The sequence below is a fragment of the Melanerpes formicivorus genome, unplaced genomic scaffold, assembly GCF_026170545.1.
Source record: "Melanerpes formicivorus ecotype bairdi unplaced genomic scaffold, bMelFor1.0.p_v2 SCAF_71, whole genome shotgun sequence".
In the NCBI taxonomy this organism is placed as follows: domain Eukaryota; kingdom Metazoa; phylum Chordata; class Aves; order Piciformes; family Picidae; genus Melanerpes; species Melanerpes formicivorus.
This window is the reverse complement of record NW_027142423.1, coordinates 1,752,620-1,778,124: the sequence shown is the minus strand read 5'-3', so window position 1 is coordinate 1,778,124 and position 25,505 is coordinate 1,752,620. Positions and strand designations below refer to the sequence as shown.

The following is a 25,505-nucleotide window of genomic DNA, read 5'->3' as shown; positions in this document are numbered from 1 at the left end:
GGGAGGGGGGAAGCGCGTTATAACCGGGGCTGGAGGTGGGAAAGAGTGAAAGGGGGAGGGGGGTCGCGGCGCCTTTGTCTCCAGCCCCGGAGCCGGCCGGCAGGGCGGGACGGAGCCTAGTGTGCATGCGCGACACCCCCCCATGATCCCCATTAGTTTAAGCTGATTCCTCCCCGTCCTGTTACTCACTTGGACTCATCCATGCGGCTCCGCCACGGCCCCTGGGTTGTACCAATTTTAAAAGAGGGGGAACCTCCTTGCTTCCCCCCACTCTTCTCCCCTTCCTCCTTTTCACCTCATTCCACCATGCTGTGTCGTTCCGCTGTAGAAAAGCCAAGAAGAAGAGTAGGGGGAGGAGGTTGGTATTGTGAGTGCAGCGCCTTGTGTCTCTCCCCACACGTTTTTTCCTCCACTTTTCCCCCACCCCGTGTCCGTGGCGCGTGGTTCGTGCCGCTCCCACAACCCCCTGCGCGCGGCGCGCCGCCTCCCTTTGCCTGGTGGAGGCTGAGCGGAGCGGCGAGGCCTGAGGCCTGTCCCGGGCCCAGCGCTGCCGGTGAGTGCGGCTGCCCCTTCACCGAGCTCACCCTCCCTGCGCTCCCCCACACCTTCCTAAAGGCGTTTCGGACGTCTCTCGGGTCCATTGTTCCTCTCACAGGCCTGGGGAGGGCCCCTCGTGGTCTGCGGTTCTTTCCCGCTCTGGAAAAAGGGGCTGGGGGGCTCCCAACTCCCATAGGCTCTGTTTTTGCTCTCACAGGCCGCAGGAAGGGGGTTATGACCGTTCCCTTTGGGGTTCCTTCGTGCTTATCGGCTGTGGAAGGAGGATTTGGGGGTCTACCTTAGCGCGGTGGTGGGAAGAGGGGGAGTGTGAGAAAGCTTCGTTATGTGTGGAAGTCCCTTCCCCTCTCAACAAAGGAATGGAGGTTGTGGGGGGTTCCCCCATCGTCTGTGTTGCCCCTCCTTCACCGGCTGCTACCTCCCCATCATCTGTGTCTCTTCCACTCAGAATCCTGAGGGAGAGGGCTTAGCGTGCCCTTGGCCTTTGGAATGATTTTCCTCCCTCAAAACTCTCAAAGAATAGTGGGGTGACCCCCTCCTTCCATGCACCCCATCATCTCTTGGGTCCCTTTCTGCTTAATAGGTGCAGGAAGGGGGTTGTGGGAGGTCATCTCCATTCCCTGTGGGATTTCTTCTCCCTTTACACCCCAAGAAAGGAGGTGTGGAGGGACCCCTCATTAAGTGGGAGATCCCTTTTCCCCTCCCAAGCATGGGAAAGGGGGGTTGTAGGGATCTCCTCTGTCTGTGGCGTTGGATCTCCTCTGTCTGTGGCATTGCTTCCCCTTTGCAGGCTCTAAGTAGGTGGCTGCAAGAGCCCCTGGTTACTGGTGTAAGAACTGGATGGGCTGATGCTAGAAGTCTCCTTCTGGGAGGGGGACAAGTTCCTTCTATATTTGGGGTGCTGGTTTTGGGGATGCTCTTGCTACATGGAGTCTCACCCTTTCAAATCTGGAGGTCTGTGTGATTCTTGCCATGGTGGGGAGGGGAATTTAGGGGACCCAGTAGCTCAGGATGCCTCAGGGGATCTGCTCTTGTTCCCATTCCTCATCTTGGCAAGGGTTTCTTGTCGAGTCACCTGCTGCAAAAGGGAGCTCCTGGCACAGAGCCCTCTGTAACTAAAGCAGTAGCCTCATCCAGCCCATGGCTCAGCACCTTTAGCTGCCTCTCTGCAAGTTTGGTGTGGAGCTGGGAGCCCTTTGAGCCTCCCTTGTTATTCTGTCCTTCCACTGTAGGTGCACCTGAGCTCTGCTCATCTCACTTCTCCACATCCCGGTGTTCCCAGCCTCCTTTAACCTTGCAGCCTGTCCTCCTCTTCCTTTCTTCTTTATGTTTCTAGCTGGCTCAGGAGGTGTCTGCTTCACAACTGTATTTGGGAAATGGGGGGCGGGGAGGGGGGCGGCTAGGTGGAGGCTGCAGATATGCTCTCTGGGTGTGTGTGTGTAGGATTCCAGTGCTCCCTGAAGTTTGTGAGGGCACTGCAGGCTGTCATCACCTCCCTTTCTGGTGTTCCTATTGATTTATGGATTTGTTCTTTTGCATCTAGATGGTGGATGTTTTGGGATTGATTGTAATCTGATGTTCACAGGCCTGTCGTGCAGAGGAGAAAATAACTTTGCTGGGTTGTGTGGCTGTAATTCTCTCCTCTCCTTTTCTAGGTGTGCCCTCTTTTCTCCCTGACCTTGCAGGTAATGCCTTTTTTTGTTTTGTTTCTTGTCCTCTTCACCTATTCTATTTGTTCTCAACCACTTTGCTTTTTCTCCTGAAGGTGACTTCTTTCCTGTCTTTCCCAGCTGCTGATTCCCCATCCCCCCGCCCCGTCCTTGGTTATTTATCATTAGCAAGCAGCAGAATTGTTGCTTGGAACAAAAAAAGAAAAGTCTTGTTTGAGGTGGGGAGTTGTTGTTTTCCCTGGCTAAAGATTAGTGTGGAGCTTTGTGATGAAGGTTGTCCCTTTTCTGCCTATGTCCTCCACCATCTCATGAGCTGGGGGAAAGCCAAACCAGCAGAAAGGCAACACTACATCAGCATTAATATTTTCTTTGGCTTTAGCTGCCTGTCTTGACTCAGTGTTGAGGAGGAGGAGGTGGATTTGCTCCCTTCAGCTTCATCAGACCCTCTGGTGTGAAACCAGTCTTGCTTCTCATTCTGAATCACCAAAAAGAGAAAAAAGGAGGAGGCAGGGAGGAGTTTGATGCCTTTTCTTTGTTGTTGAGAAGGTGGGAATGAGGCAGCTGTGTCTAACAAAACTCCTAGATAAAATGGGTCTTGCTTTTGTTTAAGATTCTGGCAGCAGCAGTTTGGGGAAGAGAAGCTCCTTTTTGCCCCTGGGAGAAGCTTGTTCACTAGGGGAGGCCTTTTTTCCTTAGGAGAAACATTTCTTGAGTGTGGCATAACCTAGGTACCAGTCTTTAGGCTGGTGCCTTTGAGTCTTTCTCCTCTTTTTGACATGAAATGGGCCCTTTCTGTGTGTTCTGCTGTTTACTTTTCTGGCTGCTGCTGTTCAGGAGCTTCTGGTGAGGAGGGTGGCATGACATGAGGGGACAAGAGTACTAAATATAAAATCAGGTTGGCCCGGTCACACTCAGCTGTTCCAGGGCTTGTAAGCAAACAGTCAGATGGAGAATTGAGATAGAATCTCTCATAGTGAGAACCCAGTGTTGGTTTAATTGCTGCAGAAATCAGGATTTGCCTGCCTGGCCTTTGGGAGGTCAAACCAAAACAAGCTGCCCCAGGACACTACCACCCCATGTCCCCCAGTGCCACCCAATTTTTGATGCTTCTTCTGAAGAAAGGAGTTTGAACCATGACCATAGTTCTGTCCTCTTGGTTATGGCTTGCAGAAAGCAGCTGTCAAATCCCTTCAGAAATCCCTGATGGATGAGATCTGCTGCTTTCCCTCATCTGAGGAGACTTTTCAAGCCTACTGGAAATATGTAAAGCCACATCAAACTTCAAATGCTATCTAGGAGAGCTGCTTTCAAACTGGTGCTTCCTGACTTGTTGGGGGCTGACAGGTCAGCCTGGCATGAGGCTGAGGTGAAAAATCACAGTTCCAGTGTGGGGACTGATGGCATTTAGGTCTTTGGGAGGCTGTGACAAACATTTACAACCTGATTCCCGCCTAGATTTTAAAGTTTTTTTGTTTTGTTTTCCAGCCCTCTCCATTCAGTCATGGGCAGAATTGTCCCTTCCATTAAACCAATATAGGGAATTAACTTGCTTTTGGTTGGCTGTAGCCTTGGGCGATGTCACTCTTTTGTTTTATGGCCTTGAGGGGATAAAGAGGCCTAAACGGCTTATTTGTGGATTTCCAGCCCAACAGCAGAGACCTTTTCCCTGTCTATTTTTAACTTGGTGCATTTCCCTGCAGTGCTGGAAGTGTTTAGTTCTGGCTTGAATTAGCCAGGATGTGGTCATGAGACCACCAGCAAAGCTCTGAAGCAGTAGCCACCATTAAAAATGACTTTTTTTTCCAGGCTTTTCTGAACCCTTTTAAACAGTCCATGGGAAGCCTAAACATCAACCTGTGATTCTTTAATTGATTCTTTGGCATCAGTAATTATTAATAACACCTTCTGCTTTTCCAGTGGCTTCATGCTTGGGCAAACACCCAGTAGATTGTCTTCACTGCCACTGGAAAAGCAAAATTGTCCTGGGGACACATGAACCAGTCTCTGGATGCAGCAAAAGCTCTTGCATTATTTTCTGCTCCAGTCACAGATTTGTGGGCTTTAAAGTCTTGGTTTTTTTACAAGGTTTTCTGCCTCTGTCTCCAAATATTAATGTATCTTTGTGCTAGAAAGACTTGGTGATTGAATGAAAAACTGCCTCACTTCCACAAGTTAACTGGGCAGAGGGTGAGAGTGGCCTCAGGAGTGGTTTGAGGGAAAGAAATGAGTCTCTTGATGTCACCTTCATTTTGAGCTCAGACTGAAAGGTGTCTGAGTTCAGCTCCAGTTTCTATGCTCTAATTTTTGCCAGCTCTGCAAAGTAGAGCAGGTTCAACTCGGTCTAAGTCCCTCCCAGAACCTCTCAAGAGGTGAATTTGTCCCTCCAAACTTTGTCAGATCAGGTAAATTCCCCTTCTCTCATCATACTTGAAAGCTTGTGTCTTGTCTGGAGTGATACTAGGAGAACTGGTGGTGCTCTGCTATGAATGGTTTGCATTATCTCCTGATTTGTGTAATAAAAATCCTTCTGAAAGCCTTTTCCCTGCTTCTTCTGGGACTACTTAGGAACACAGAGTGGAAATAACCTTTTTATTTCATGTTTTGTTTGTGTACTTCAGTGAAAATCTGCTCCTCAGCATAATAATTGGGCCTCAAATTTGGCCCCTCATGGGAACAAAAAGGTGCTGGAAGTATCTTGGGCTTCTGGGAAGGTGATATTGGTAAACTCTTGGGGTGAAGTCCTTTTACTGGTGAATTCTTAGGGTAAAATCCCTTTATGATGATTTTTCTCTGGTTATAATCTTTGTTAAAACAACACTTTGAGTTCCCCTGAGCTGGGCTGGATGGCAGGAACATTTGTAGCTGCTTTGGCTTTGGGGATTTGTGTTGCTTCCTGAAATGCCCTTTTTTGGTGTGTAATGGTCGGTTGGTGACCTGAGAAGCTGCATCTCATCAGGCTTCACAGGTACAGCTCTTGAGTCCTAAATTCTCCTGGGAGAGAGAATTTCACATCTTGTATTGCTGCTTCTCCTGAAAAGTCAGTGGGCTGACTATTTAGTGGTTTATTTCTGTTTCCTTCACAGCATGTTGTACAAATCAATCTGTGAATTAATTATTTCACCTCATAATTGTTACACTTCAAGAGTTCTTTCTGCTTTTGCTCTTTGATTACCTGAAACTGGGCAACCTGAGCCTTGCTTTTTCACCCCCAGTGTTGCTACAGCAGGTTTGGAGCCACATGGGCTGGCTCCCTGCCCTGATGGGTCAATCCTTTTTTTGGAGCTGTATCTTTGTATTGCTTTTTATTTAATAGTAAAAGTAAAATTGAGCATCTGTGGTGCTGGCTGGTGAAGATAAGGTTGTTCTGAAGAGGTGTAAGTGTAATTAAATGTATTATGCATGGGAGGGGAGTTAATTATCTGATAACAGATGGCTGTTGGTCTCTAGAACTGGAAACTTATCTCTCACTGTCTCTCTTTTCTTAATGCTGTCATAGGAGATCAAAAAGTAAGTACTCCTTAGTTGTTGTGGGTGGGTTTTGGAAGGTCAGAGGTCACTGATCTGACACGTGGTAGACAGATCGTTGCAGAGCTTTCTGATTTCCACTGGAAATAAGTCTAACTTGACAGCTTCATCTGTTCAGTCCAGCTCTGTCTCACTTGGAGTCAAGACAATGGTTTGACCTGGGAGAACCTCCTGATACCAGGAGCCCTCAGTGGTAGATCTTTGATCTGGGAGAACCTCCTGATACCAGGAGCCCTCAGTGGTAGATCTTTGATCTGGGAGAACCTCCTGATACCAGGAACCCTCAGTGGTAGATCTTTGATCTGGGAGAACCTCCTGATAACAGGAACCCTCAGTGGTAGATCTTTGATCTAGGAGAACCTCCTGATAACAGGAGCTCTCAGTGATGTACCTCACTGAGAGATGAGCAGCATTGAAACTCCAGCTACAGCTCTAGAAGGTGTTTGCTTAAAGACTTGAGCACAATCACCTCTAAAGTGTGTGGGGGGAAAACCCAACAAACCACAAACCCAATTAAATCCCAAAATGTAGGGGTTTCTGGTCAAAGTCCTGCTTTTTCTATTTGAACTGTGACTAGAAAGTGAACTCAAATTGCAGAGTTAATGTTTAATGCAAATGAAATATTTAAAGGTGTGAGAGCTTGAGCTGTGTTGAGTCATGTCCAGGTTTCTTGTAACACCTTCCAGAGATTCTTCCTGAAGTAGCTGAAGTTGTAACCTCAGAGTCTAATGCCACCAGTGCTGGGTTAAGGAGGTTTCCTCAGGAAAGGATCTCCTCAAAGCCTGTGAACTGATTTTTCCTTGGAATAACTCAAACCAAGGTAAATGTGGAGCCAAGCAGAGCATGTCAGGCAAATGGCGAACTCCAGTCTTCTGTTCAGGAGTCCTTAGTGACCTAAATAACCTAAAAAATCTTAACTTTACTCTGACCTGTGCAGCTCCAGTTGTGTATTTTGCTTTCCCCAAGGATTTTGTGCTGCCAGGTTAGTCTTCCAGATCCAAGTGGCCACTACAAGTCATCTTGAAATGTCTAAAAGTACTTCATCCTGGGGGACAGATTGTGGCCAGCAGGTCAAGGGAGGTTTGCCTTCCCCTCAGCCCTAATTGAGGCCACATCTGGAGCCCTGTGTCCAGTTCTGGGCCCTCTAGTTCAAAAAGGACAATGAATTACTGAAGAGACTTCAGTGGAGGCTACTAAGGTGCTGAGGGTCCTGGAGCATCTATCTGTGTGAGGAGGAAAGGCTGAGAGCCCTGGGGCTGCTGAGCCTGGAGAAGAGCAGCCTGAGAGGGGATCTGATCAATGCTCAGCAAGAGCTGAAGGGTGGGGCGGCAAGAGGCTGGGGCCAGACTCTTGTCAGTGGTGCCCAGCAGAAGGGCAAGGGACAGGAGAAACCTCTTGGCTTGGAGGGTGCTGGAGCCCTGGAGCAGGCTGCCCACACAAGTTGAGGAGGCTCCTTCTCTGGAGAGATTGTAAACCCACCTGGTCATTGTGATGCTGGGCAACCTGCTGTGGGTGACCCCACATTAGTGGAGGAGTTGGACTGGATGATCTGCAGAGGTGCCTTCCATGCTGGGATTCTGTAATAAGCAGGATGAAGCTGCCTTGAGCACTGTGTGGTTTTTACAGCAGGAAGTTCTCTTTGTATCTCAAAACTCAAGCAGGCTCTTCAGTGGCACTGGCATGCCGTAGGTGATGTCATCGTCCACCTCTGGGTGATAACACCGTGGAAGCTGTGTAGCAGAGCTTATCCTGAGGAGCAAACTTGAGTTCCTGCTTGCTGGTGTGCTTCCAGCTGAGGTGATTTTGATGTGGATGGTAAAAACTAGATGAATATTGCAAGCACTGAGTTGCCTGTGGTGAGAAGAGTTTTCTTGCTTCACAGCTGCTGTAAAACACGAGAGAAGACTGTAAACTAGAGCAAAGACTTCAAAATCTGTTAATTTTTTTGCTGGTTTACAGTATTTTTAGCCCTCTCCCAATGTTTTCAGCAGCTGGAGGAGCAATTTCACAACTCCAGGAAGAGAAAGAAAAATCTAGTTTTGCTTTTCCTAGTGACTTTTAGACTCAAAAGGCAATTTCATGTTGCTTTGATGGTTCAGATCCTACAAAGTTGTATTGAAAACTTAAAGTAGCCATGCTAATGTTTGTATGAAATCCTTTCACATATTCATGTGAATATTTTGTCTGTATGAAAGAGTGCTGACTCAATAATTTATTGATCTTAAGCCCCAAACTTGAAGCTTGTTGGAAGTGGAAGCCATCACCTGAAGTCTGGAAGCTGTTTTACCTGCACGGGGATTTTACTTAGCAGCTTCATTTGGTTATCTATGACCTTTTATTGGGTCAGATTAATTTGCAGCTGGAAAACTCACAGGTACTTCATTTTTGGAGCTAGTTTTGATCTGCCCATGTGAGTTTTGGCAGAAAGGAGCACCTGCTCATTAGACATTTGAATAATTTCTCTGCTTGGAAAGGTGTTTCCTGACCACCTCCAATAATCCACATCCCAAGACCTGCTTGATTGATTTTTCTTTCTGATAAAGGTCCAACTAGAGCAGGAAAACACAGAGCAGGAGCAGAATGTTTCACTTCAGTGGAAGGTGGGGTTTTTTTGATAAACTCTATTAATCATTGGGTTCTCCAGCTCTTGGTCAATTTTGATTTGACTATCACTGAGGATTTTAAGTGAACATGGAGCCATAGTTTTTCAGTCAGCTCCCTCTGCTGGCATCACAGCACTGAAACACAAATAGGTGCAAGCAGTGACCTCAAAAATAGTCCAGAACTGGGCCATCTTTCTTCTTTTAGCTTCTCTTCCCAAATCATGGCCTACTTGAGAACATCTAACAAGTAATTAAGGACTAATCTGGTAATGAGGAGGAAAATCTTACACATTGCAGGGGGTTGAACATAACCTGTTGAATTTTTTTTTCTGCCAGTTTTCAGAAGGGAAATTCAAAGGGATTTCAGCCAGGGCCTTGAGTATTAAATAGAAGTGAGCAGAATGCTTGTCAGAACAGAAGGAGCATGTTGTGACAGGACAAGAGGTGATGGTTTCAAACTACAACAGAAAGATTTAGACTGGAGAGAAGGAAGAAATTCTTCACTGTGAGGGTCATAAGGCCCTGGCCCAGGCTGCCCAGAACAGTGATAGATGCCCCATCCCTGGAACCATTCCAAGTGAGGTTGTTTGTGGCTCTGAGCAACCTGATCTAGTTGCAGATCACAGAATCCCAGCATGGCTGGGGTTGGAAGGGACCTCACCCAGACCAACACTGCCTGCTCAAGTAAGGTTGCCTACAGCAGGTTGCCCAGCATCACAATGCCCAGGTGGGTTTGGAATCTCCAGAGAAGGAGATTCCACAACATCTCTGGGCAGTCTGCTCCAACGCTCCAGCACACTCACATCAAAGAGGTTTCTCCTGATGGAACCTTCTGGGTTCCAGTTTGTGCCCATTTCCCCTTGTCCTGTTGCTGGGCACCACTGGGAAGAGTCTGGCCCCATCCTCTCACCCCCCACCCTTTAGCTCTTGCAGAGCATTGAGAGGGTCCCCTCTGGGCTGCTCTTCTCCAGGTTAGACAGCCCCAGGGCTCTCAGCCTTTCCTCCTCAAATTTATGCTTCAGGCCCCTCAAAATCTTCAGTGTCCACTGGACTCTCTCCAGTAGTTCCCTGTCTCTTGACCTGGGGAGCCCAGAACTGGATGCTGTTTTGCAGTGGTGGGCTCACTAGGGCAGAGAAGAGTGGGAGGAGAACTTTTCTTATCCTGCTGGCCACACTCTTCTTCATGCACCCCAAGAGACCATTGGCCTCCTTGGCCACTAGGGCACATTGCTGGCTTATGGTGAATTTGTGCACCGGCACTCCCAGGTCTTTCTCTGTGGAGCTGCATTCCAGGACGTCACCCCTCACCTGTACTGGTGCAGGTGGTTGTTGTTCTTTTCCAGCTGCTGGACCCTGCACTTGGGTTTGTTGAACTTTATGATGTCCCTGCTGACTGCAGAGGCATTGGACTAGACCTTTAAAGGTCTCTTCCAAGCCAATTGACAATTGTGCTTACTTTAGGAAGGCTATTCTGCCTTCAGAAATTGGACATTTTTAGGCAGCTTAACTTCTTTGAATTAAAATGTATAAAAAAGAAGAGTCTGGGGAGAGCTTTGGCTCTTTTCTGTGATGAACAATAGCTTCTGACTCTCTCAAATGAAGGATGGTTTGGTGGTGGCCTGGCAGGGGTGGGTTAATGGTTGGACTTGATCTCGAAGGTCTTTTCCAACCAAGATGCTTCTGTGATGTCTACTGCATGCCCTTGCTGTCTTGAGTCCTGCTGCAACTACATTGCTGTGCTTATCTCTTAATGCTGCCACTCTTTGGAGGATGAGGACCAGGAAGCCTCCCTGCCCTGCAGAAAAGGTGTGGGCAGACAGCCACAAATACACCGAAGTCGAGCGTCTGCATTGTGAGAGGGAAGCCACTATGGCTGCCATGGCCCCTGAGGAGTGTCCAGAGGTTGAGGCTGTCAATGGGGTCTGCAATGATGACTCTGGTGAAAGTGAGTCCAAAGGAGACCTGAAAAGAGCAAGGAATGGGAAGAAACAAAGGAAACGGAAGCGTTCTCCCAAGGCCAAACCCCTGGCCTCCAAGTTAGACTCTGTTCTGAGTGGGTTGTTAGCTGACCACGTGTGGTTTGACAAACCTTTCTATGACCGTGCTGAGACCCTCTACAGGACAAAAATAGCTGAGTGTCAGCTCCAGGAGGCACCTGAGACTGCACCAACTCCTCAGCAGTCTCCTTTAGTGGCCAGGTCAAAAGCTGTCCAAGATGTTCCCAAGCCCAGGATGGTTTCGTCAACCCTGCTGTGCTCCCATGGTACTTTGTCTGCGTGCCACCATCTCATCCAGGGGGTCTGGGTCAACAAGCTTGACTTTGATAAGGCTGAAGAGATGTTTATTGAGAAGTCCCAGTTCTTTCTTCCTCCAAATGTCCTCACCATCCCCTCGGTGTGCTCAAAGGGTGGCAGCGTTGGGCTGAGGACACCAGATGAGGGCTACGTCACAGCCCTGCCAACTCCTGCTACGCCGAGCGTGGCTGCAGAGGCCGTTGCTGATTCTGCCGTTCCCTTTGTTCCCAGCTTGCCTGGCTCTGTCCACCAGACAGTAAATGGTAAACCCCAGATTTCAAGCTTGCAGGCTCTCATGTCCGAGGTCTGGTTGGAGAAACCTCTCTATGATGATGCTGAGAAGAGCTTCTACGAGAACATGTTTGATGGTCACCCATCGGGCAAAGGCAGGCAGCAGCAGCTCAGCTACCCTGAAGCACTGAAGAGCCACCCCGAGGACAAGAAGAGCCATGGTGCTGGGAAGCAAACAAGCGTCAAACCCATGGAGATGGCCACCAACATGTTTCCTGGTGTTGAGCAACCTTCACCCACCTGCTTTTTTCTGCATGAGGGCAGTGAGACTGTGTGGCTTAATAAGATGACATACGACAGTGCTGAGTCACGATACTATGCAGCCGAAGCTCTGAAGATGTCCAGAGCAGGAGAGAGTTTGGAGAAGCAGGAGTCTGCAGTAGGAAACCCTTCCCAGCCAGCTACTGATGCTTCAAGCATCCCTGCACCAGAAATGAAGTAGGAGAGGTTTATTCTTCTTTAAACCCTGCTGGGTCAGGATTGAGCTGAAGGAATTTTGTGTGTGTAGGAGACAGGAGCCAGCATCTCATTGTAGGGAGAGGTTGCTCCAGAGCTGAGGAGCCTGATTGTGGACAGAGAAAGAGAGAAGCTCCTTCCCCTGAGGAGTCATGGTGGTTTAAAGTTGGTGCTGGAAAGTGAGCTGAGGTTTGACCTTCTCTTTGCATGGGGGGAACCTGCCCCTTTTGTCTTGGAGAAGACAACAATGGTGCCACTGGGTCATTCTCTTAAAAGACATGAGGTCCTTCAGAGAACTGATTCTCTGAAGGAATTTCTCCCCATTTCTGCCAAGCATTGAGGCTGGTTGTTGAGCTCCATGCCAGAGGTGACTACATTCAGCATTACCCCCAGCATTCGTCTTGAGGAAGGCGTGGAGATGCTGGTGCAGATGCAAGTCCATTTTGGGGCAGGGTAATGATGCTGACCTAATTAGATCATTTGGTCTGGAAGCTGCTGTTGATTGGGGGACAAGACACTTCTGATCCTTTAGGGGTCCTGGAATTTGTTGGGGAAGGTTTTAAGATCCTTCTAGAGAAGCTTTAGAGGACACATGTCTTTCACCTTGTCCTGCCTGGGATAATCTCCTCTTGAGTTGGACAGAACTTAGATACTGGGTCACCCCTCCCCAGCAAAGTCCTTGTGGTGTTGTCAGATGCTTGGCCTAAGTTTGTCTGTAAGTGGGATTCTCCATTAATGGTGCTGGTTGGCAGCTCAAGCAAGGTTTGGAGGGTTGGGTGCTGGGAATGGCTTCAGTGTGGAGGACCTGTGGTGGCCTCTGCTCTCTTGTGGATGAGACGGTGCTTGTTTTGCAATGGATTCATCTGCTCGTCTCTGTGGAAGTGTTTTACTGCAGAGCTGTGGGGTTTGGAGCTGGTAAAGGAGGGGTTTGTGGGTTGCTGATGCTCTCTCCATGTTGGGTGGTGGTGGTTTCATATCCCTGCTCTCCTCAGCTCCTCAGCCAGATGTGGGCTCTGTAGTTGTCCCCTGGCTTGAAACAAGAGCACGTTCTCTTTTCCCGTGATGGTTGTGAGGCCTTCAAGCTAAGAAATGAAACCTTTGAGAGCTGCTGCACTGAAGAGCAATGTGGACCATTTCACAAGGTGGTTTGTGCTGTTTCTTGGTGACATGACATGTGTCTGTCCCTTGCAGGCATCACATTGCTGATACTTTTGATCTCCAGCAGTTGCTGCAGCTTCTTAAAGGGCATCTGGACAGTTGTTGGGGGTGCTGTTGTAAGTTGGGTGTGTATCTGGACTCCTGGAGGCCTCATCTTTCTTAGCAGTGGAAGAAGTTGTGGAAGAAGGTGCAGAGGAGGTGATTTATCCCATCCTCACTTGGTGTGGGGTCAGGCTGGGCAGATGGGTGGGTGATTAGACTCGTCCTGCTTTCTTAAGAGGATCCTCTTGACTTAAAGCTTTCCTCTGGAGGGGGAAACCAGGCAGAGAGCTGCAGGCAGAGCTCTGCGGGCAAAAAAAGCTCTTCTGAGGAGCTCATTACAAACTCCTCACCTTCTAGGACCTCACTTTGGGTGGTTTTTGTTCTTCCTTTCTGCAGAAAGATGGCAGTTGAGTACTTCATGCAGGAGAAGATCTGGTTTGAGAAGTACAAGTACGATGATGCTGAGAGGAGGTTCTACGAGCAGATGAATGGGCCGGTCGGGGGCTCCTCACGCCAGCAGGTAAATGCTGCTTCTCAGGTGGGTGTTAGCAGGGGGCTGGACCTTTAGGAGCTGGTACAGAGCAGGTTGAAGGACATGATCCACCTGGACATGCACTCTTCCCCTCATGGTGCTGCTTTTCCAAGTGTGGGAGTCCTCACGTGAGAGCTTTCTCTGGAGCTCTCCCCTTACTTCTGACCCTTTTTGCCTTTTAAAAGGCCATTTTTGACCTGTGGAGAACCCTCTCCTGTGTTCAGGAGAGATCAGATGCCCTTCTAACAATGAGATTAGGTTGCAGCAGCTACTCTTAATCTTTTCAGGCTGCTGTAGGAGGGCACCATGCTCTCTGTGGTCTAACAGGAGCCCTGTTTGAGCTGAAAAACCCTGAAGTCTGTGGTTTTGCTGACTGGGCTGAGCAAAGACTCCACCCAGCCCCAAGGAAGATGATGTCTTGCTGCCACTTTGGAGCAGTTAAGCTTTCCTTGAGGGATGTACATGACGTGGTGCTTGAAGAGATGCACCATGGTTCCAAAAATCCCACAGGAATGATGTTCTCCTCTTTGTACCCCTGAAGTCATCAGTGTGCTCCTGCAGATGATTGCACCACAGCAGTGGTGAGTTGTGGGGAGCTGCTGAAGTCATTCAAGATTTACTTTCAGCCCCTAATGATGATGATTGAAAGCTTCAGAGCTCTGATGACCTCTTCCTGCCCTGTCAAGAGCTGTTAACTGCTGCTTTGTCTGGCTGCTTGTTTAAAAAGCTGCTTAGAGTTTGAAATGGCTGTGGTGCAAGTGTTGAAGGAGAAGCTTTTTGCTGAAGTCAGAGCTCCTAGGCACACTCTTGGCTGTTCCTGCTGCCTGCCAACATCACCTGGGACACCTGCTTAAAAATTAGTGCTTGAAGTAGATGTTGAAGTGCAAACCTCTGTGGTGCTCTTAGAAGAACAGTGTAGACTATTTCACTGTACATCAGGAGCTTCCACTGAAGTTCTGCTTTTGAGAGGTGGTGTGAAGGCTCTTGGAGGGGAGATTCTGCAGCAGTTTCTCAGCCAATTCTCCAAGGGGAAAAAGAAATCCAAGCTCCTTAGAACCTTTCCTGCGACTCAGAAGTGAATGTGGGCAGGTTGTTGATCTGTAGTCTGTTTGAGATGGGGGTTTGATGTCTCAGATACTGCTTGTAGGGTGGCAGTCTGGGAGAGGCAAGGAGTGAATGGATGATGGCAGTGGGGAATTTGTGCCCTGGGAAGGGAATCTTCCAATCCAGGCTAAAGAACCCACCTTATGCTCTATCCTCTGGGTCAAGAAGCCTTCAGTCAGGGCTGCTGCTCCTCACCTGAGTAGAATGACAACCCTAAAGAGCTACTTCACGCTAGATCTTGAGGGAACACTGATATGAGTCCAACCCTCTGCTTGCCTGGCAGCTTTCTAAACCCCTTCAGACTGATCAGAAAGAGAATTTCAGAGCTCCTTGACTTGGGTGATCTCAGGCACACGTGACCCTGATCTCCCCAGGGGCTGCGCTCGCTGTTGCTTGATTTAGAACCAATCCTTCCAGCAGGAAGGATTCCCCCTCCCCCCTTATCTTCTTTTTTTTTTTTTTTTTTAAGTAGTTTCATCTGTTTCCTATTTTTAAACCTTTTTTTTTACCCAAATCTTGGTTCTTTCTGCACTGTTTGCAGGAGAACGGAGCCAGCACCATCCTCCGCGACATTGCCAGAGCCAGGGAGAATATCCAGAAATCGCTGGCCGGAGTGAGTACCCAAGCTCTCTCACCAGCTGGCTGCCTTGCAACCATTTTTAGCTCTGATGGCATCTCACAGAAACCAAACCCGAGCCAAGCCCTGCTTGTCGGTTGCCCGCCACCACCTGGAGAGATCTGACCCGTGTTGGCTTCTGGGTTTTGTGGCCAGGAGCAGATGGAGGTGCGCGGCGCCGCGCCTGCCAGCAGGGCTCCATCCCCTCACCAGCATGCTGGGGCTTTGCACACTCACTGCCTTTGCCCTGCAGATCCCTCCAGCTCTACATTCCTTTGGGCCTTTGGCCTTTACTTTTATTTTCTCTTTTTTTTTTTTTTCCCCCCTACCCTCATTATTTTTCTCTCTTTATTTTTTTGCCTTTTTTTCCCTTTTTGCTTATTTTTTCCTCTTTTGTGTTTTAAACATTTGGCTGCTTTGGGTTTTTTTTAATTATTTGTATTTTAATTTTTTTTTTCAATTTTTGTTGTGTTTCTGTCTGGTGCTTCTCTGTCTCCCCCCCCCCCCCTCCCCTTTGGGTGCTTCTCTGTCTCCCCCCCCCCCCTTTGGGTGCTTCTCTGTCTCCCCCCCCCCTCCCTTTGGGTGCTTCTCTGTCTCCCCCCCCCCTCCCTTTGGGTGCTTCTCTGTCTCCCCCCCCCCCTCCCTTTGGGTGCTTCTCTGTCTCCCCCCCCCTCCCCCTTTGGGTGCTTCTCTGTCTCCCCCCCCCTTTGGGTGCTTCTCTGTCTCCCCCCCCCCCCTTTGGGTGCTTCTCTGTCTCCCCCCCTTTTTGTTTTTCTCTTTTTTTTATTCCTCCTGGTGAAATCGGAATGCTTTGGGTTGGAAGGGACCTTAAAGATGTCACATTCCAGCCCTCTCACCATGGGCAGGGACACCTTCCACTGGAGCAGTTTGCTGAAGGCCTCACTCAGCCTGGCCTTGCATGTTCCCCCAGATAACCTCCCCGGGGCAGCAAAGCCCCCGAGCTGCCAGCAGGGGAGGATCTCTCTGTTGGGGAACACTCAGCTGCCACTTCCTCTTTCCTGGGGATGCCTTCAGTTTTAGGAGATGTGCAAAAAAATGGTGCCTCCCATCTGCTGCACCCAGGGAATTCAGCCTGGCTGCTTGCTCCAGGTCCTTCCCCATCCTCTGCAAGTTGAGGAGTGGGCTGTTTTGAGCTGGTTTTCCTGCAGCCCAAATGTGTCACTCTTCCAAAGTGGGTTTATGGGTGAGGAAAATTCACAGAATCTAGCCCATGTGTCTTGGTTTCCCAACTCTGCAGTGAGACTGCTGCACAGATCTTCCACCTGAGGGCCTCCATCCTTCACCTGGAGTGGTTTGGTTCCTTTTGGGGCATTTAACGCCCTCGTTTCTATCTAGAGCAGGACAAAACTAGGGGATGGAGGCTTTCTCAAGGGGAACATTTCATCCTCCTCCTTAACAGCAGCAGAAGGGGCTAACACAGTACTTTGGGGATGAATGGGAAGGAGTTTGGTTCATTTCTTTCCCCCTGGTGGCCTCACTGAACTTGACACAAACTTCTGCAGCTGCTCCAGTCAGTGATCTGAGAAGAAATGTGGAGTGGGTGCAGGGAGGTGAGGGTACATTTGACCAAAGGGAAGTGGGAGAGGATTAAGTTTGCTTTGGTGGTCCCAGAATTACAGCAGAGGAATCAGGGAAAGGTTGGGACAACTAAATAACAGGAAAACCAACCCAAGATACTGTTGAGGAGGAAAACATCTGGAAGCTTTCTAATCCTGGTTCCTTATTTCAGCCAACAACCCAAGGTTTTCCTGAACTGGCTCATTTTAAGCTGAAATGTGAACTCCTTGGGCTCTCAGGAGGGGACCAGCAGCTTCTCAAAGACTTTGAGTAAGGCAAAAATATGTAGGGAAATTAATCCCCATCCCAAAGAGGGCTAGAAAACTCTTGGCACAAAAGTTAATGTGCTGGGGTTTGTTTTGGTCCTGTGAGGACAGCTTGGTGGGCTTGAGGATTGAAAACCTCAGTGAACCATGATCAGATCTTCTGTATCAAGTTAGGACAGAGGTGTTGAGAAATAAGCTGGAAGCATCAGTTTGTAGCTTGTGTTTCTGAAGGATCATTGTTACCTTGGACAACCCTATCATAGACTCCTTTAGGTTGGCAAAGACCTTGAAGGTGATTGAGTCCAACAGTTCACCCAGCACTGCCAGGTCACCACTAAACCATGGCCCTCAGCACCACATCTCCATGGCTTTGAAAGCCCTCCGGGGGTGGGGACTCCACCACTGCCTCAGGCAGCCTGGGCCAGGCCTTGACAACCCTCTCCATGAAGAAATTGTTCCTCGTGTCCAACATAACCCTTCCCTGCTGCAACTTGAGGCCATTTTCTCTTGTCCTATCATTTGTTCCTTGATGGAAGAGACCAAGCTCCACCTGGCTCCAGCCTCCTTTCAGGGAGTTGTAGAGAGCCAGAAGGTTTCCCCTCAGCCTCCTTTTCTCCAAGCTGAATAACCCCAGGTCCCTCAGTTGCTCCTCACCAGACCTATTCTCCAGACCCTTCACCAGCTCTCTTATACTTCTCTGGACCTGCTCCAGCACCTTAATGCTTGGAATGAGGGCCCCAAAACTGAGCCCAGGATTTGAGGTGTGGCCTCCCCATTGCCTGGCCCAGGGGAACAATGCCTGCCCTGGTCCTGTGGTCAAGCTATTGCTGATCCCAAGCCAGGATGCTGGTGGCCTCCTTGGCCACCTGGGTGCATACTGGGTCATCATCAGCCAGCACTCCCAGGTCCTTTTCTGATGGGCAATGTAGAGCAGGCTTGACTTGAGAACATGCTTGAGTTTGGGTCTTTTGCTTCAGAAAGGCAAATTTGTGCTGTCTGATGGACAGAAAAATGGAGAAGCATGTTTTTGGAGCCAGGACTTAGTCTTTCCTTCCACCTGAATAGGCTCTGTCAGGAGCCTAAAGACCTAAGATGTGAAGAAGTGACTCTTAAGAAGATGGGGAGATAGAAGATTGCTACCTTTATTTGCTCTGGAATTCATCCAGGGCTGGTTTCAGATCTGCTTTGTTCTTTTGAAACCTGTGTAGGAGCCTAGAGAAGGGTTGAGGAGATGGCTTGGACCTCCTGAAGGAGGTTACAAAGCTGTGATGCTGGAAACATTTGTTTGCACATACCTTCCATCTTGCTTTGCATGGTCATCTCTGCTTCAGCCAGCCTCTCCAGTTGACATCTGCTTGATGATGAATGCTTCCTTGGAGCTAAGGTTGTTAACATGTGGGATTGGATCCATCCAGAGGGACCTGGACAAGTTGGGAGAAGTGTGCCTATGAAGGCTAAGAGCAAGGTCCTGCACATGGGTTGGGGTGATCCTTGGTCCTCATCCAGGCTGGGGAATGAAGGCCTGGAGAGCAGCCCTGTGGAAAAGGACCTGGGGATGCTGGTGGGTGAAAAGCTGGAGCTGAGCCAGCACTGTGCACTCCCAGCCCAGAGCCAGCCCTGTCTGGGGCTGATCCCCAGCAGTGTGGGCAGCAGGTGGAGGCAGGAGATTCTGCCCCTCTGTTGCACTCTGCTGAGACCTCACCTACAGTGCTGGGGCCAGCTTTGGGTTCCCCACACAAAGACATGCTTGAGCAGGTCTGGAAGAGGCCATGAAGATGATTAGGGGGCTGGAAGCCCTCTGTTGTAGGGCTAGGCTGAGCAAGTTGGAGTTTTTCAGCCTGGAGAAAAGAAGGCTCTGTGGAGACCTGGTGGCCTTTCAGGACTTAAAGGGGGCTATGAGAAAGATGGAGACAGACTTCTGAGCAGGTCCTGATGTGGGAGGACCAAGGGTGATGGCTTGAATCCAAAGAAAGGAGATTATACTGGAGAGAAGGAAGAAATTTTTCATGATGGGGGTGGTGAGACCCTGGCCCAGGTTGCCCAGAGAGGTGGGAGATGCCCCATCCCTGGAACCATTCTAGGTCAGATTGTTTGTGGCTCTGAGCCCTGCTCAGTGCAGAGGGGTTGGGCTAGGTGAGCTGTGAAGGTCCCTTCCAGCCCAAACCTTTTGACGACTCCATGACCAGGACTCACTTCTCCCTGAATTAACTTAGTCCTGATGATGTAACTGGAAGAAGAGGAGGTCAGGCACCCAGTTCATCTGAGCTTTCATTCTTCCCTTCCGGTGTCCTGAGGGACAGTCCTGGTGGTGCTGGCAGCCTCTGGTGGTGCCAGTGAGGATGGAAGCCCATGTAAGAGGTTTCACCAAGTTCTCAGTGCAGACCAGTGCTTTGCTCCTCCAGCAGGTGGCAATTTGGGCTTGTTAAGGGCTTGGCAACCTTGTGTGTGTTTCTTCATCTGTCAGGTGTTAGATCATCTCAGTGCTCATCACTGTCTAAAGGGTGGACATCACTAGGAGAGGGCCAGGCTCTTCTCAGTGGTGCCCAGTGACAGGACAAAGGGGCAGTGGGCACATAGTGGAACCCAGGAGGCTTCATGAGGAGAAACATCTTGGCTTTGAGGGTTGAGAGCCTTGGAAGCTGTCCAGAGAGGTGGAGTCTCCTCTGAAGATTGCAATTTTGGCCACCTGCTTTAGCCAGGAAGGTTGGACTGGATGATCTCCAGAGGCCCCTTCCACCTCTGCTGTTTTAGGGTTCTGGGATTACAGGAGAACCATCCGAGAGCACGGTTGGTGCCACAGGAACGCAAGAATCTGCTTCACCTCAGGTTTTACAGATGAGGAGGTGGCTGAGACCATGGTCTAGCTATCTCCCTGTGCTCCTGCTGTGTGACCTTTCTGCAGGCACCGAGCCGTGCCCCGAGCGGACGGCCCAGGTCACGCCTAGCTGTTGCTGTGCAGGCTGTGGTTGCTGTGTGGTTGGTGTGGAGCTGCATCTCATTGCTTGACAACTCGTCCTGCATGCGGATCTGCTGCCTGAACTTGAGCTCTTCCAGCATGAGTGGAACCCTTTGCTGTCTTCCCTGTTGACCCAGACGCCCCCCACCCTCTTGCCCTTTGCAGCAGAAGACAGGTGCTCCTCGTAGCAAGGAAGCTCCTTCTGCCCGTCAGAAGAGGCAGTCAGGAGGCCGCCCAACTGTAAGTCGACGACGCGTGGATGGAGCTGCTTGTGTGCTTGGAGAGGGTGGTGCAGAGCCAGGCAGCCCTGCCCTGGAGAGGGGGACCAAGTTCTCCTTCCCTTTGATGAGAACTCCTGTGGCACATGGCTGAGACTCACCCTATGTAATGGAATCATAGAGTCATTTTGGTTAGAGAAGACCTTTAAGATCATCAAATCCAGCCATTCTCCACCAAGGCTGGTGCTAAGCCCTGTCCCTTAGGATCATCTAGCAGGACACTTACATCTCCCAGCTTGTCCAAGAGCTGCAGATCTGCACTCACATCCCTGAGCCTGCTCTACCTCAGTGGGTGCATTGGAGGTTGATCTCATGCTGCTTCTGACCTCTGCCCCTTGCCACTTTTTGAGTGGGTGGAGAAGGGTCTCTTTGACCTTCTTGCTCTGTGTGTGCTCCTGTGGCTCTTCCAACCTTCTTTCCATGTGCCATATATTTTTCCTCACCCTCATCTTCCATCTTGAGTGACTGCTGAGATCTTCAAAGCCAAGGACCACCTTATGATTCCATCCACTGACAGGGTGTTAATTATTTCTTGGCACCTCACCAGTTCCTCCATTGTCTTCAGGTCACACCCTGAAGACCTCTTTTTTTCCCCTTTTCTTTTTTTCCCCCCTTGGCCAATCTGAAGCCTCCTTTGAAACCAACCACACCCCCCCCACACACACCCTTTTTATTGACTGTTAAGGTGCATCTCTAGAATTTCTCCTTCAGGATGTCTGGAAGCAGGGTTGAGCTGTTCTGAGAGAACTTAAACCTGGGCTGGGGGAAGTGGAAGTGTAGAGATGTTGGGATCTCCTCCCAGCTTCCATAGTGAGGTTAGGTGGGTCACTTCTGTGCTCTGTCCCTCAGCTTGTCTCTGGAGGAGAGCAGTTGTCACACTTAAGAGGTTTAGGGTCACACTTTGTGTTGTTTAGTTGCAGTCTCTGACCTGAGCCTTCAAAGAATGACTTTATCCTTTTTCATTCTGTAGAGCTTTTTATACAGCCTTTATTGCTGTAGATGTCCTATTGTCTTCACTCCTGTGGGTGATTGTCCTCTAGCTTCTCCGTGTTTAGATTGCCTCTCAAATGTTTTCCTTCCCTGGAGGCATGACTCAGCTTCACTAAACCTCACCAAGCTTTGGCCAGCAGGTGAAGAGATGATGAGTTTCATCTTGGTTTTCCTTGTTGCAGAGCACCAACACAACCTCTCCGGGGTCTGCTGGTGACCATAATGAACTCCTGGCCAGAATTTCCCACCTGGAGGCAGAAAACCAGAGCCTTCGCAGCGGTAAGTCGGAGAATCTTGGTCTGTTGGCAGGTGAGACCACGGCGGGGGGAGGGCTGATCAGACTTCTAGGCTTCTAATTGGAGCAACCGGTGGTTTTAAAGCCCACTGTTGAGCAGGAGCAGCTTTGTCCTGATGTTAAAGCCGGTGCAGTGCCCACAAGATAAGGTTGCCCTTCCCCTCGTCTCTTCTCACAGTTGTTTCAGACCTTCAGATGGCCATGCTCAAGTTGGAAAGTCGCCTGAACGCGCTGGAGAAGTCATCTACCTCCCACCAACCCTCACCAGTTCCTCCAACCCAGGTAAGCCTTGGCAAGATGCTGTTCTTGAATGCTTCACCAAGTGCCAGGTCTCCTGAGGTCTCTGGCTGGCTGAAGGTGGAGAGCTGCTCACAGACAGGATGAGTTTGTAGGTTCTCCAGCAGTTTTGGCAGCTGCCTTCTCATCTTTCCTTTCTGCACACAATGCTGGGAGTTTTCTGCCCTGAGACCAGCAAAGTTGGAGACTTCTGCACCAGCTCTCCCCACCTGATCTGCAGAAGTTCAGGGTCTGATTCTTGTAGGTTAGGAGATGGTGATCTTGGCAGTGAGCCTCCAGAATGTGTAAGCTCCTCTGCATGCTGGGGCAGACACTTGGTTGTGTTCTCAACTGCTGTCCTGCTCAGATTTCTGATCTGGATGTCCTGAGCCCTGTAGAGAAGGATCAGCTCTTGGCGGCGTGGTGGATGGTGTTCACTCTAGGATTATAAGTATGGCCATGGTGGGCCACTTAAAAGGTCCATCTGGTCAAGTGTCTTACTTTGATGGTCAGTAGATGCTGCTTCACCCAAACCACATGGTGTGGGCCATACTCAGTGCCTTGAGCAGTGTAGACTTTGAGCTTGAGTTCTGCTCTGATTGAGGTTCATCTTCTCTTTTTTCTCCATGTGAACTTGAATCCATCTCACCCTGCTGAAGAAAGTGGAACCCTTCAGTGTTCCCTCCAAGAAAGTGGAGCTCCCATCAGCTTCACCTGCAAAGAAAGCTGAGCCAGCTGCTGCAGAGGAAGATGGTGATGATGACATTGACCTTTTTGGTAGCGATGATGAAGAGGAAGACCAAGAGGCTGCCAAAGTCCGGGAGGAGAGACTGCGTCAGTATGCAGAGAAGAAGGCCAAGAAACCTGGTCTGATTGCCAAGTCTTCTATCCTTCTGGATGTCAAACCAGTGAGTGGATCAAGTGGGGGCAGCTCCTGAGGGAGGCTGAAGGGGCTGCTGGAGGTAGGACCTCCAGAATTAGAATCATGGTTTGGGCTGGGAGGGACCTTCAAAGATCATCTAGTCCAACGCCCCTGCAGTGAGCAACTAGAGCAGGTTGGTCAGAGCTCTGTCCAGCAGGACTTGGAATGGTTCCAGGGCCTCAGCTTCCTCCACTTCCCTGGACAACCTGTTCTGGTGTCTCCTCACCCTCATAGTGAAGAATTTTTTCTGAGTCTCATCCAAATCTCCCTCTCCCAGTTTAAAACCATCACCCCTTGTCTTAGCACTACACCCCCTGGACCAAGAGTCCCCTCCCATCTTTCCTGTAGCCATCTTTAAGTTCTGGAAGGCCACAATAAGGTTTCCCTAGAGCCTTCTCTTCTTCAGGCAGAACAACTCCAACTCATTCTGTCCTCACAGCAGAGGACAGCCTTCCCATCCTTTCCATGTCCTCTGGCCCCACTCCAACCGGTCCATGTCTCTGCTGAGGACTCCAGAGCTATCCCCAGCACTGCAGGTGGGGCCTCAGCAGAGCAGAGGAGCAGAATCAGAGCTGAAAGAGGAGGAATGTTGAGTTATGAGTCACTAGGAATCTCTTGGGGCTGGTGGGGCCCTCCAGGACACCTCTGAAGGTCACACTTGCTCCTTTTGCAGTGGGATGACGAGACTGACATGGCCAAGATGGAAGAGTGTGTCCGGTCTGTCCAGATGGACGGGCTGGTGTGGGGAGCCTCCAAACTGGTGCCTGTGGGTTATGGCATTAAGAAGCTCCAAATCCAGTGTGTGGTGGAGGATGATAAAGTGGGGACAGACATCCTGGAGGAGGAGATCACCAAGTTTGAAGACTATGTAAGTTTCGGGGCACGCTGGGTGACGCCTGACCCGTGGGGTTGTTTCTAACTACGTACTGGTTTTGGTACACTTGGGAGTTGTAGATGATGCTGTCTGCTGAGACAAAGGTTTCACCCTGAGTTTTCTCCATCTCCATCCTTCCTCTTTCCATGGAGCTCTCCAGCCCTGTGCCAGTAACACTCCCAGTCTTGTTGGGAGAGTAGGGGGCCAGAGACTTATTGTTCCTGACCTTCTTTGCCTGATCTTTGGTTACATTTGGAGTAAAACAGGAACTCTCAATGTTCCTGCAAGTTCCTTAGATGTTCTTCATAGGGTGGACTGAGAAGGCTTCACAGAATCATGGAATTGTTTTGGTTGGCAAAGACCTGTAAGATGATTGAGTCCAACAGTTCACCCAGCACTGCCATGTCACCACTAAACCATGGCCCTCAGCACCACATCTCCATGGCTTTGAAAGCCCTCTAGGGGTGGGGATTCCACCAATGCCTCAGGCAGCCTGGGCCAGGCCTTGACAACCCTCTCCATGAAGAAATTGTTCCTCGTGTCCAACCTAAGCCTCCCCTGGTGCAACTTGAGGCCATTTCCTCTTGTCCTATCACTTCTTCCTTGATGGAAGAGACCAAGCCCCACCTGGCTCCAACCTCCTTTCAGGGAGTTGTAGAGAGCCAGAAAGTATCACAGTATAACCCAGGTTGGAAAGGACCTCGAGGATCATAGAGTCCAACCTATCACCACAGACCCCATGACTAGACCATGGCACCAAGTGCCACGTCCAATCCCCTCTTGAACGCCTCCAGGGACGGCGACTCCACCACCTCCCTGGGCAGCACATTCCAATGATGAACGACTCGCTTGGTGAAGAACTTCCTCCTCACCTTGAGTCCAAACCTCCCCTTGTGCAGCTTGAGACTGTGTCCCCTTGTTCTGGTGCTGGTTGCCTGGGAGAAGAGACCAACCCCCTCCCAGCTACAACCACCTTTCAGGTAGTTGTAGAGAGCAATAAGGTCTCCCCTGAGCCTCCTCTTCTCCAGGCTAAACAATCCCAGCTCCCTCAGCCTCTCCTCATAGGGCTGTGTTCAAGGCCTCTCCCCAGCCTTGTTGCCCTTCTCTGGACACGTTCAAGTGTTTCGATGTCCTTCCTAAACTGAGGGGCCCAGAACTGGACACAGGACTCAAGGTGCAGCCTAACCAAAGCAGAGTACAGGGCACAATGACCTCCCTGCTCCTGCTGGCCACACCATTCCTAATGCAGGCCAGGATGCCATTGGCCCTCCTGGCCACCTGGGCACACTGCTGGCTCATATTCAGGTGGCTGTCGATCAGCACCCCCAGGTCCCTCTCTGTTTGGGAGCTCTCCAGCCACTCCGACCCCAGCCTGTAGCTCTGCATGGGATTGCCGTAGCCAAAGTGCAGCTCCTGGCACTTGGACTTGTTGAATGCCATCCCATTGGACTCTGCCCATCTGTCCAGTTGGTCAAGGTCCCTCTGCAGAGCCTTTCTACCCTCTAACTGACCAACATCTGCTCCTAACTTGGTGTCATCTGCAAACTTGCTGGTGACTGACTCGACCCCCTCATCCAGATCATCGATGAAGATGTTAAAGAGGACGGGGCCCAGCCTCCTTCTCCTCTCAGCCTCCTTCTTTCCAGACTGAATAACCCTAGGTCCCTCAGCTCCTCCTCACAAGCTCTCCAGACCCATCACCAGCTTTATTGCCCTTCTTTGCCCATGTTCCAGCCCCTCAATGTACTTCTTGGAGTGAGGGCACCCAATGCTGCACCCAGGACCTGGGCCATGCTCAGTCCCTTTGAGCATGGTTTTGAAGACATCCCTGATGTGTTTTCTCTGGTTTTAAATGTCCAAAGCCACCTTGATGACCTCTGTCTGCTGCTTTTTTTTCCCATGCAGGTGCAGAGTGTGGACATTGCTGCTTTCAACAAGATCTAGAAGTGTTAACAGTGTCTCCTCAAACTCTAACTAATAAAGATCAAGATTGGACCTGCAGATGGGCTGATGGTTTTCTCTGACAGGTCCAGCTTCTCCAGGGGGTGTGGTTGTCAGAGTTTGGGATATTTCTTGTCCTGCTTCCTTTCATGGAAAGGCCTTGAGATGCCTTTCTCTGAGTTGGATTGAAGGTCTGAGGGGCCTGTTGAGGGTGTCTCTCACCTTTTCCAAGGTGGGACCTCAAGGTAGGCTTTACACAAAACCCCTGGGATGAATCAGCAGG

The 25,505-nt window shown here is 50.0% G+C and overlaps 1 protein-coding gene and 1 long non-coding RNA gene across 7 annotated transcripts; one reads left to right on the top strand and one right to left on the bottom strand.

Moving 5' to 3' along the window:
• The first annotated feature begins 465 nt into the window (after positions 1-465).
• EEF1D (eukaryotic translation elongation factor 1 delta) lies at positions 466-25,282 on the top strand. 6 transcript variants are annotated; one of them, XM_068163221.1, is made up of 10 exons: positions 482-553; positions 2,211-2,240; positions 12,991-13,114; positions 14,772-14,843; positions 19,812-19,886; positions 21,097-21,193; positions 21,388-21,491; positions 22,145-22,393; positions 23,081-23,275; positions 25,187-25,282. In XM_068163221.1, exons 3-10 carry the CDS (start codon positions 12,995-12,997, stop codon positions 25,223-25,225), a joined length of 951 nt encoding a protein of 316 aa, XP_068019322.1. In that variant the 5' UTR covers positions 482-553; positions 2,211-2,240; positions 12,991-12,994; the 3' UTR covers positions 25,226-25,282. The 6 variants fall into 6 exon arrangements, with proteins under 6 accessions (XP_068019321.1, XP_068019322.1, XP_068019316.1 ...); XM_068163220.1 differs by lacking the exon at positions 2,211-2,240 and having other exon boundaries at positions 466-553; XM_068163215.1 differs by lacking the exons at positions 482-553; positions 2,211-2,240 and adding an exon at positions 10,208-11,376.
• On the bottom strand, positions 6,342-19,818 carry LOC137453728 (uncharacterized). Its single transcript, XR_010990448.1, has 2 exons — positions 17,986-19,818; positions 6,342-7,632 (listed from the first exon to the last, which is right to left on the bottom strand). It is a non-coding gene; the product is annotated as an uncharacterized lncRNA (long non-coding RNA).
• Positions 25,283-25,505: the final 223 nt, after the last annotated feature.